The sequence below is a fragment of the Xyrauchen texanus genome, chromosome 9 (assembly GCF_025860055.1).
Source record: "Xyrauchen texanus isolate HMW12.3.18 chromosome 9, RBS_HiC_50CHRs, whole genome shotgun sequence".
NCBI classification, from domain to species: Eukaryota; Metazoa; Chordata; class Actinopteri; order Cypriniformes; family Catostomidae; genus Xyrauchen; species Xyrauchen texanus.
The window spans coordinates 29,901,869-29,914,154 of NC_068284.1; the positions used below are offsets into that span (position 1 = coordinate 29,901,869).

Sequence of the window (12,286 nt, forward strand, 5' to 3'; positions counted from 1 at the left end):
TATTAACAAAACTTTAAAATCATGCAATGCATAGAAGTTGCATCGAGCAAATTAATCAAATAATACAGATATTGAGTATTGTGTTGTATGATATTTTTTCTGGGGTAAGGGAATGAAGTAGGGGGGCGATTATCAAAAAAAGTTTGATAACCACTGGTCTAGAGTCTTGTGAACAGTATTCAGTCAGTTTTTATTCATGTAAATTATGCGTTGTGCATAGCAAAGTCAAAATACAACATCCATGCATGTGGACTTGGGGTCGCACAAGGTTAAAGCTGATGTGTGTTATTCTTCCAATGTTAAAATTCTTTCTCATATTTCAGCTTTTTATGCAGAGACAACTATAAGTAATCCATTTGTAGGTTGATTTCTGTTGATGACCTATAAGTGTAACATTGTGGCATTGGCAATATAGCAACATTCCTCTGTTTGTTTGAGCAACCCACTCAGCCCAATAGAGCAACATTGGCAAGACCATTGGTGTGATTTTGGGGCAGGACTATCTGTTTGTGCAACCAATGCAAGACTAGAGTTTTCTGGAATTTGTTTGAAAACAGATTATTTGTTTAAGTTCTGTTTGCATGACGTGTACTAGTGTGATTTATTAAACCACTAAAGGCAGCAATCTTAGCATGGATGATCTGCATACTTTAAATTAATTTATAAATCTGACCTCTCATACTCTGGAAACTCCATAGATATTGAGAATCATTCACGTTGTATGAGATGACAGAGCAGAGGACTAATCCATAGTGAACTACGCAGCACATGTAAAATATATATTTTTATAATTAAATCACAGGATTTGCACCTTATTCTCAACTTATCTTTATTTTTATAGTATTTAAAACAACAGAGTTGACAAAAGTGCTTCTCAGTAATACATTTCAAAATGACCACATACACAAACACCAGTAGTCTAAAATACAAACACTCCAAAACTGTGTCCTACATTTAATTTGTAAGACTCAAAGGCCAGTGTAAAGAGATGAGATTTCAGATGTGACTTAAAAGTCTTCAATGATCACACTGGGCCATGTCAGGAACTGTTTATCCAGAAAAGTGAAGCTTTAGGCTAAAACAAACCCCACATTATAATAAAAGCACAATTCAATGTAAAAACTAAATGCTTGAAATTGAAGACATTAAATAAAGAATTTAATACATATATATATTGCAACTGTACAGTAAAATGTAATATTCTCTGTAGTAATAACAATAATTAAGCAATATATCACAAGCAAGACAGCTGCTGAATAAAAATTTTGTTTTTCACTTATTAAAAGTTTTAAGAATTAATTGATTAGACACCATTTTGATGATTAAATTAAATTACAATTTAAAACATGTTCTGGAAAATAATAATAATTATTAAAATAATAATGAAAAATAACTGAATAAAACAACTTGTGTTCAATAGTACATTACCATATTAGCATATTTTTGTTGTGGTATCGAAACTGGTATCGAGAACCATGAAATATCATTGGTATTTATAATGACATTTTTTATTCATTTTTTTAATTACTTTTCCAGGCCTGGGAAATAAAAATGTTGTAATGTTCAATTGCAGAAATTTTGGAGTCGTGTTGAATAGTCAAGCGATTATGATAGTTTAGCTGCCATCCCTTTAAAATCTGTATTTTGAATTAGTGCTATAAAGCTACTTCAGAATATGTAGAAGTTTAGTCATTGAGGAAATAAACACAGAATGTCATGCCCTGATTGGAACTGAGTCACAAAGAATCGCGTCAGAATCGTGTCAGCATCACAGAATCGATTCAGTTTAGAATCAACTCCTAGCCCTACACAATCCAATATTCCCTTATATTTCAAGATAGTCTTGAATTAAAATAATACAAGGAGTCTGTTTCATTGAAAGCAACTTGAAGCTCAGCCTGATCAATCACATTTCAAGAACCTGAAATGCAAGATGTTGAACTTGCCTGTCTGATGGCTTCACCTGCTCCACTGTAAGACTGCAGGTCCTTTAGTATGCTCACAGCCTCTATAAGTACCTTACTGACCTCCTCCCATACTCTCCTCTCAGCCTCTGTGGGCTTAGCATCTGCAGAGGTAAGAGAAGGCAGAGGAAATATCAGCTTAAAATTCTTAGATGTGGTACTGGAATCTTTGACCCCCTTTACACCAGAAGTTTTTATTTTTATTTTTGTGCTCTATCAACATGCAGTATCAGTTGTAAATGCAGTACTAAATGTGTCTCAGAGATCTACACTTAAAAGCCAATCACATGTGGTCAAAAGAGATGCATTTGAGACAAATGTTACTACCAGGTGTAAACAGGGACTTCAAGGGCTCTATTTTCTTGAGCAATATATGACCGTGTGCAACATCTTATCCAAATTTTGTGAAAGCGCAAAGAGCAAGTGGGAGAGGGTGGGAATGTTTGCGCTGTCTGTGGGTGTATGACTGCAAACTTTAGGTGTATTTTATGTTAATGAAGTGGTGCAGTGCACAATTTGCTATTTTCCTTATTAATAGGTCATTGTGTTAAGATGTTTCAAAAGCGCATCTTATCTGAATTCAGTCTAAACCCATTTCTTGCTTTCACAGTTTGGAGATTCCACCAGCAGGTGGTTATAAAGTTAATTTCCAAAATCTGAAAATATAGTGGAACATCAAATGATGTCCCTGACAATCACTGTTGTAACCATTTTATGAAACAAAATAATTAGTTAAACTATCTTTAGGTCATGATTTATATTTCTATTATTATGTTTTATATTTACATTTGTGTTTATTATCTCATTTGAATTGGTATTTTCCACCTGTTGTTGCATTGATTTTTAAGTCACTGTAAAATGGGCCGGTGGAAGTTGGTATTTAAATAAATGTATTTTATTTTATTACCACTTCATTATTTTGAATATAGTTTCATTTGAAGTGTTATTTGATTTTATAAATATTTTTGGTTTAAATTTTTCCCACTGACTTTGCAAGTAAAAATAGGGCCCATAGTCTTTTCAGATCTACATCTCAGTAACCAGTTGTAACAATTAACTAGTAGGAGGTGTAAATTAAAGTACAATGACTTACTTTCAAAGTCCAGGAAAAAGTTCCCTGTATTGTTGTCGATGTCTCGTGTGAGAACCTTGATCAGATTCCCCATTCTGACCTGTCAGAGACCTAAAGGGGGTGATAGAAAGGAAAAGTGATGCAAAACTGCTTTTTTGCATTGCTGATCACCAGCTTATGTTATGAATATGATTTGGGTGCTGGTCCCCCAGCATGTGATCCTGGTAGGCTGGTGTCTATACCAGGCTTTTACAGACCATCAGCTAGGCCTGAACCAAACCAGCATTAACCAGCATCAACCAGCCTAGACCATCATGGGAATCGCATGCTGGTTCAGCTGGTCTTTTTAGCAGGATGTATAAGGATTTCATTGTCTTTGTGAAATGAAGCTCTTCATCTGAACTGACTTAAGAAATCAGAACTTATTCATGTTGGCCCACAATACGCACGCATCATGAATTGTGACACCTGTGAGCACGACAGCAACATCTGGCCACATGCATGACTGTGACAGGGAACATCTGTTACGGCTGGTAGAGAAAATCAGGAGAGACCCAAATGCTGCTGATTTATCCTCTTGAACACACAAATAAGACCTCACACACTCCAGTTATTTCAGGTGAAAGAACACATGCTGCAGAGAATGACATATGACTGAGTTTGAGAATCGCAAAACATTTTGGGTGGATCCAACTGCAGGATAATGCTGCCCTCTAGCAGTCAAAGTGTTTCTCTAGTCCAAATGTCACACGCTTGAGTCACACTTCCCTTTAGGCTGTGAGCTAATTCTTTGTGGGTAAGAACCATATGTTCCCTGAAAAGATGCACTCTCATTCCGATTCATCCAATCTGACAGGCCCTGAGCTCAGCATGGGAGTTGGTGCTGCTGCTGTGACTTTAAAAGTGAGTCACTACACACAAAAAGATCAATATTCATATTCTGTTTGCTAGCCATGCTAGCTGCCTTGTTAACAATTAGGTTACGTCGGACACCGGATTGATTCCATCTGCAAAGCAAGACTTCATGACAATGGTTGCGCCCTCTCATCGTCTTTAGTGAAGAGCGCGACAGAACAACAGTGATGCGCTGTAATTTTGAATATTGTTCTCTAGCACAAAACATGCATCATTTCTGCCCTGTCCCGCTCCGCACGCATTGCCTCTTTTCCCTGCATGTGTGTAGCATGAGTTAAGGGTCTGCAGATGATGTATACCACATTTCACGCTGATTGGACTGACGGTCTAGGAGGAGTACAAAAAAGGATGTTTTTAAAAAATTAAAAATGCAGGAAAAAATTTATAGATGGAAAAGAAATTGGAGACAGCCAAGGCCTGGCCCAAGGAATCAGATAATTTTTATTTTAGCCCTCATGGTTGCGGAGATATGAGCCAAAACATAAAACAGCTTATTATAGCGCCACCTAGAGTAAGATGGTTGTGTGTGTATGTGCCTGAGTATTGGTCAGGATTTGTTCCCATACTGTCAAGATTGGTGTCTCTAAGACATACGGTTTTTGCTGCCCATTTGCTTTTAGGGCAGAAAAAAAAGAAGAAGAATATCCTAATGATACAATTCTTTGGTGCTTAGCCCCCTGTGGCAGCGGGGGCGTGGTCAAGCGCCCGTCCGGGAGAGAAAAGCGGTAAGGGCGCTTGCACCTGAGCTAAATTATGTCTAACACCTGTCTCTAATTTCAGTGAGCACGGGGAGAGCGGCATAAAAGTCAGCCAGAGGGCCTCCATGGGAGAGAGGAGTGACTTGAGAGTTACTATGCTGTGTCATTAAGCTGGCTGTTTAAAGAGTGCTCCTTGCACGTTGTTATTGTTATTGTGATTGTTATTGTTAGTAATAAAGACCCTCACCTTTGAGCCACTGCGTCAAGTGTCATCCCTTGGAGGAGATCTTTACACTGGTGCCGAAACCCGGGATTTGTTCATCCAAGTATGGAGATGGGTCGACCCGTAGAGTCCTCCCAGCTGACGGAGGTCCTCCAGTCCCTCGCGACACTACACCAGAGCCACCAACAATCCCTGCTTGAGCTCCGGCAGGACCAGGATCGCCGGTTTTTTGAGATCATGCGGGCTCAGGCAGAGGACCGGCACGCCATCCGGAGCCTCCTCAGCCAGGAGGCCGCGCCGGCACCAGTGTAAAGATCTCCTCCAAGGGATGACACTTGACGCAGTGGCTCAAAGGTGAGGGTCTTTATTACTAACAATAACAATCACAATAACAATAACAACGTGCAAGGAGCACTCTTTAAACAGCCAGCTTAATGACACAGCATAGTAACTCTCAAGTCACTCCTCTCTCCCATGGAGGCCCTCTGGCTGACTTTTATGCCGCTCTCCCCGTGCTCACTGAAATTAGAGACAGGTGTTAGACATAATTTAGCTCAGTGCAAGCGCCCTTACCGCTTTTCTCTCCCGGACGGGCGCTTGACTACGCCCCCGCTACCACACCCCCTAATAAGGATAATAATAAATATAGCTGCAAGCATCTATTGTCAGGGGCCAACCACATATGGCGAGATGACCAAAACAAACAAATTTGACAGAAAAGATCCTGTGGATGCTGTGGACTGCCATTTTGGTGTGACTTTTCTCCCACTTTGAGCACAGTTGCAAAAATAGAATTATCTTAAGTTTGGGGCTGCCCCCAATAGTCAACCAAACGTTAGACAATGAGAAGAGTGTTGATCAACCAAGTTTTGATTGGTCGGTTGGTCGCAGAAAAACCAAATCTCCACAGGAAACCGACGAGTAACCGACCAGTATTACCACTGGTTGGACGCTAGGTGCTACTATGGGGAACTTTACATTAAGCAGGGTTAGGGTTAAGTCTACACAATAAAGCAAGACACCTTGATTTAAAAAATTTTACTTTATTTTAACTAAATATTCAAATGAAATTGGATAAAAAGAAGTGCAATTAAAATGAGTGTTGTTCAACGTTTTGAAAGATGGCTTTACAACCGTTGTCAACATCTCTCTGGCAAAGAGCCTACTTCATCTGTGCATTCTCTACCAGTCGGGTAATTTCGTTGTCCGGGAAATGAATGAAACTCGTTATGTTACCTCAGAGTGTTCTCTTGTCCATTTGTACAAATTTTGTCAAGTTTGAAAATTGTACTCACAAGATACAGGCTTATAATTAGTCATTATAGGCCATGGCCAAAACATATTTGCTTATATCTTTGGAATGATTCGAAGCATCAAAATTCTATTTATACATTTTTGTCAGGAGGGTCTGTAGATTATATATACCAAGATTCATGAGAATCGAGCAAACGGCCTAGGACGAGTTCGAAAAAATATGTTTTTCGAAAAAATAGAAATTTTACTAAAACGTTTATTGCGTTAATGGAAATACAAGTGACCATATGATTGTAGGGCACTGTTGGATTTAGAGAAGCTACACATTTTGTATTGTATCCTATAAGGTTTTGGAGTTATGAGCAAAAACGCGAATTCGCTAATTATACCGCTACCGTGTGGCCGATTGTCACAAAACTCATAACTCTCTGCCATTCCCAATACGAGTTTTAAGGTGCTGAAATTTGATTGGCTATAGGCAGCCATTTTTGTTAATTTGTCAAATTTATTTTTTTAAGAATATGTTAGCATTTGAACCAAACAAGAGGCATATTTAATTTCACTGCTTGGCACCCTAATAAGAAAAATAAGAAAATCAGTACAATTACAATAGGTAACAATATGGCCTCCACACTATCAGTGCTTGGGCCCTAAAAAACAGTAAATCTCAACAGAACATAATGGTTAAATGGTGATACTGGACCTAACAGCCTGTCCATTGTGATAACGACATGCTGACTGTAGGTCGTTGCTGTGTCTCCCTGACCTACAGTGCATATACTGCTGTGTGAGTGGGGGTGCTCATGTTACATCTTGGCATGCTCATGTTCTCATGGCATTTAGGATTTAAGCCACCACAGGGAGTAAATAAGCACTTCTATATCCATCTTGAACCCCCTAAACCTCCTCCCATTAGCTTTACACCCCTCAGGTAGGGGAAGGTGGTTCTATCTAAACTGAGGTTGCTCATTTGACTACAACAACCCACCCTGCATTCCCATTGGCTAAGGAGGGAGACAGAACATTCTGCTGTTTCCATGGAGCCTAAAATATTTTTCACACCAAAACGTGCCACCAGCCAATAAAAGCAGAGCACAGACATAAAGAGGGGGGACAGAACACTTGATAAGTCTTAAAGGGTCCCAATAAATAAATAAATATATTTATGGCACGTTAACATTTTTATGCAAAATAGAATTTCTTATTTGTTTGTTGTTATTTCAATTTTTGGATGAAATTTGACCTGGACGTCATAAGAAAATTATTTTTTCTAAATTTAAACAAGGAGATGATCCTAGTGTGTGGGACTTATTCTAAAATCCTAAATCCTATTAGCACAATGCATCAATCTCAGTTTGGATTCGGTTTTATTTCTACGGTGCTTGTTTAAGTGAGGTTTTAGATTATGGGTGCAGTGGGCAGTTCCCTTTCCAATGCAGTACTGGTGCTTCATCATTCTGCAGCATGTGCATCCACGTGCACTCCACTCTACTACTACTACAACCACCCAACCAGAGAACACAACCCCACCCTTCCCCCCTCCCGTTCATAACTTCATACACACAGGGAGAGGAATGAAGTCACGTGTGCAGAGGGGAGGCACTGCTCTGCAGTCTCAAGCAGTCTGCAGTAGTGCGGAGAGCAGAGGCAGCACTTCTCCTGACCCAGATTTCACCGATGCCACGTCACACTGGGTTAACATTAACCCCAACATGGCAAGACATGGATGGATATGCTTTAGGACACCACTGGCAGACACGGCTAATGCCTACTCGCACGCAAGCCTTCAGCCCTTTTATTATTAAATAAACTAATAATGCTGATGCTCATCATCATCATTATTTATTTATAGTTTTTACTAATCAAAGAAAAATAATGAATAGTGTTATATTTATCTATGCATCCTAAAATGCATTCACTGAAATTTAAATTTATTGAAATTAAAGGCAAAGTAATGTCTGCACTAATAGTGGCATCAAAAGGAATTGCAAAAATAATGGCAATAGAGCAGAACATGCTATGGAAAAAATATATCTTTTGATTTAAAGTTGTTGATATATTAAAATGTTTTAATTTAATTGCAAAAATGTAGTAGTTCGACAGTGTTTTATGGAATTGGGCAGTCCCTGCAGAGCGCATTTGTTTGCTGCAATTTTCTGATTGGTGGATCTTTCTCTGCAGGATTATGGGTAGTGCAGCTCAAATCTATTCAGCACAAATCTTTTTTTTTTTTTTTAAATGAGGCTGAAATATAGTTGACTGAAAAAGCATATAGCATATAGCAGTATCTTAAAAAATCAATTCCCCTATAAATATACATATATATATAAACATTATGGATTTTTTAACTTCCTCTGTTTTCAAACAGGTTTCAAAAACACTCCCTCTATCATCCATTGGTCAAAAAATCAGGTAGTCCCACCCCCAACTCACACATTGGATGTCTCAATGTTGCTGTGACAGGTTGTTAGGATGTTTTGATTGCACTACAGAGCCACACTCTGTGAAAAGTGTTTTTTCAGGGAAATTAACCTATAAACGGCTTACTATAAGTTGTGAATTACACCATGTCCTAACCAGACGCAATGCCGCGACACTCAATAAAAGGTATCTTTTCATGTTAATTACAGTTTTTGTCCTAACCAGCGACAGGGCTTTATATTTTTGGAATGGTTTCTATTTCTGTGACATCGTGCCAGGCAGCGCAGTCAACAAATGGGTCTAAAATTATTCTTATTACAGTATATTAAAGCCGGCAGCTCACTAGTTGGATCACAACAACTTGATTTTGGCTGAGGGTGCCACACATCTACGCTAATGTTGTGCTTGAGGTCTCGTTCTCTTCAGCCGGCGCTGCCACACACACACCGGTTCAGATTCAGAATGGCAGAGGGGACACATACCAGCTCATTATGGCTTTCTCTCCGCTTCCTTGTCACGTGGAGATCGGTGAAATATATAATAGTAATCACATTACTATTCCTCACGATAGTGTATCTATACTTTAGATTCATAGATGATGTAAAACTAATGATAAAAAGCATTAGCAGAGAGAGAATTTCTTTCATATGTACAGTAAGCAAAATGGACATAACTGTATACCAGTATGAATTGGAATGAAATTGAGAGCATGTGAAACATAAGGAATTTGAACCATGATAACGTGATTTATTGCTATATATAAAATTGTGATATATGTAACTTGATACATATATCCAGTCCTAATTTAAATATAAAAAAAAAATTACACTCACATACATCACCTTTAACCTTATAACACTGTGTGTATCAAATATGATACACAACGTTTGACGTCCCTGTTTTACTCTCTGTTCAAGCTGACAAGCCAAACAACATATGGTATGCAAGTTTTTTATTTGTGGAAAAAAGTGGATTCAATGTTTATATCGACCTATTTAAAATGGTGGCAGACTTGCACGAAAAGTGACACTTTTTTTTTTTTATTGGGATAAATGACAGCTTATTATAATAAAGTAACAGTGACAGTAATGATTATATTGTTACTGATATTTTAAAATGAGAATTTGCTGAATATATTGCCTAGTGGACACTTGACTCAAGCTCATGTCCCGATGAGAAGACGAAAGGTCTTGTTGTGAGCGCACTCCTGCGACAGGTCAAGACAAGTCCCAGACACTACGGCTGTTTTCAAAACTGCCTGATATCTAGACGTCTTGTCGTCATGTCTGCGCACTGTCTCGACGAGTGCAATACAAAGAGCCACAGCAAATGAAATATAAAGAGAGCGCAAGTGGAGGGCAAGGTATTAGGAAGCAGAAGACAAAAAATTATTAGAATATAATAAAATTGAACTTCACCCACTTCTCCCTATACACTCTCTCTTTATTATTTGAATCTGTTTTTCTTAAATGTTTCCTTTTGCAAATAGAAAAACGGGAGCAAGCCATTCTTTAGTGTTTGTTGAAAGAGAAGAGCAAGGTATTGGTAGAAGGTGTACAAATATAATAATAAAACAAAATAAAACCTCACCCACGTCTCTACCACTTTTATTTATTATCAGATGTTTTTATAATTTGTTTCCTTTGCAAATGGTGCCAATAAAGCATGAAAACGGGCGAGAGCCAGTCTTTCATGTTTTTATTTTTTACATGTATCAATAATAAACTGTGCAAGTTTGTGAATTAATTTCCTTATCTTAATTTTAAGAAGCATTTTTGGCAATCCGTTTGAAACGGGATGACACTGAGGACAGCTAAAACTGCCATTTTTTTCACCGGTTCCGTGCAGATTTCACTGGAATAAGCATACGATCGTAAATGCTAAAAAAGCAAATGCATGAACAAGCACAATTGGGAAACAGATAAGAGCAGCATACACACTTGAAGATCAGTTACATGTACTTCACTAAAATAACTTAAAATTCTGCTCTAAACGTCATTTTTGGTCAAATTAAGGGACGCTGTGTGCCGGTTTTTAGCGGTTTTCTTTCTTGTCTTTAACTTTTTTGCGCTTGATTATCATCCAGTAAAAGACAGATGTAATTATTGATGTATGTCCTCTAGAAATCAAAGACTCTCTCCTCAAAATCCAAACACAAGTGATCAAAAGAGACGACTAGATGTAACGGTGATGTCTCGCTTGTACATTTATGATCGGATCACCCAAAACTCAACCAGGTCTCAGTCAGGGACGAATTGTCATGTAATTGATACACTATAGTCCTGAAGTGTTCATGCCAGCAAGTGAGTTGCAGGACACTGACTGCAAGTCGTGTAGTGTACACTTGGCTTAAGCAACTTCTGGTTGGTTAAAATTTTGAATATTATTTTATTGAAAACCCTACTTTGAAATCCATGTATCAAGCATTATACATCACTTTTGAGGTATATCTCTCAATCAGCATTTCTTTCCATTCATGCCCACGACAAAATCAGAGCTTTGAAAATTCTGCCATATACTACTTATAATTAAAGGTGTGAACTAATATTTCTGTGTATTTTCATATATGCAGCCTGCTTTGCCATTATAAATATCTCATTATTATACATTACAAGCTATTATGATGTCATTTTACCATTAGTTCCTGAAACCCAGCGAAAAATGTTTTAGAATTTAACTTTTTTAAATGTAATATAGTGTTTGATGCATAGAATATATATGATAAAAATTGTTTATTGAAAAAAATATATTGTTCTTATTGTTTTGATGTTCTGAATTGAACTGTGATACATTTCAATCCACATTTATAGGCCAAGGAGAGGAAGATAGCCAAACTCTCCAACATTTAGTATCTCTGAAAAGCCCGGGGATTCCTCTGATAATACCCCAAGATTTATGAAGGCTAAGAAACACTTAAATAACAAATGTTCTACACAAAAATTAATTGTTGGGCCTCTATACAAAAATTAACTGTTAGGCCTCATTTAAATATGATACATATAATATATATATATAAATATGTTTTTTTTACAATTTCTTTGTATACTTTGTTTAATGGTACTAATAACAGTTTCATGTAAAACCAAAAATTTAGAATTTTCTGATATGTCAGGTTTTACAGGGTTAAGTACAATAAATACCATCATCATTTACTCTGTCAAGCAAGCAGGAGATTTGCTCTGTATGTGCACTGATATTTTCCTCTACTTCCGTTACACACTAGGTGCAAATCCTAAATTTGATCTACTACAATCTTAAGGGAAAGACAGACAAAGGCACATTTCCCTCCTAGACAGACATCATGGATGCAGACACGCTGGGCTGGCCAGCTGTGTTAGAAATAATGTCTTATATACTCGCTTAATATACAGAGACAACTATAAGTAAGCCATTGTAAGCTGACTTCCCTGAAAAGTGGCTCTGTGGCACTATCAACACTTGTTTGTTTGAGCATCCTGACCAATTTGACACAGTAACATTGACTACATAGCCCAATGGGGCTATCTGTTTGTCCAGCCAAGGGATTATACAGGAAACCTGTTTAAAAATTTTTTTTTATTATTATTTCGTTTGGTGACGCTAGTGGTGCAAAAATGACACACTTTGGCTTTAAAGGGGTTATGACATGTCTTTACTATTTTAATATGTTCTTTGAGGTTTACTTATAATATTTAATAGTATATAGTATAAGTATAATATTTAATATAATAATAATAGTCAAGTTTTTTTAAAGTCATAT

General features: G+C 37.5%; 1 protein-coding gene across 1 annotated transcript in view; it reads right to left on the reverse strand.

Annotated features, from left to right (window-relative positions):
• LOC127649169 (CYFIP-related Rac1 interactor B-like) overlaps positions 1–12,286 on the reverse strand; it is a 39,077-nt gene that overhangs the window by 15,587 nt on the left and 11,204 nt on the right. Inside the window, exons 2-3 of the mRNA XM_052134141.1 lie at positions 3,058–3,147; positions 1,947–2,068 (exon numbers count right to left, since the gene is read on the reverse strand). Coding sequence (XP_051990101.1) covers positions 1,947–2,068; positions 3,058–3,130 — 195 coding nt within the window. The 5' untranslated portion in view covers positions 3,131–3,147. The remainder of the gene's footprint in view (positions 1–1,946; positions 2,069–3,057; positions 3,148–12,286) is intronic.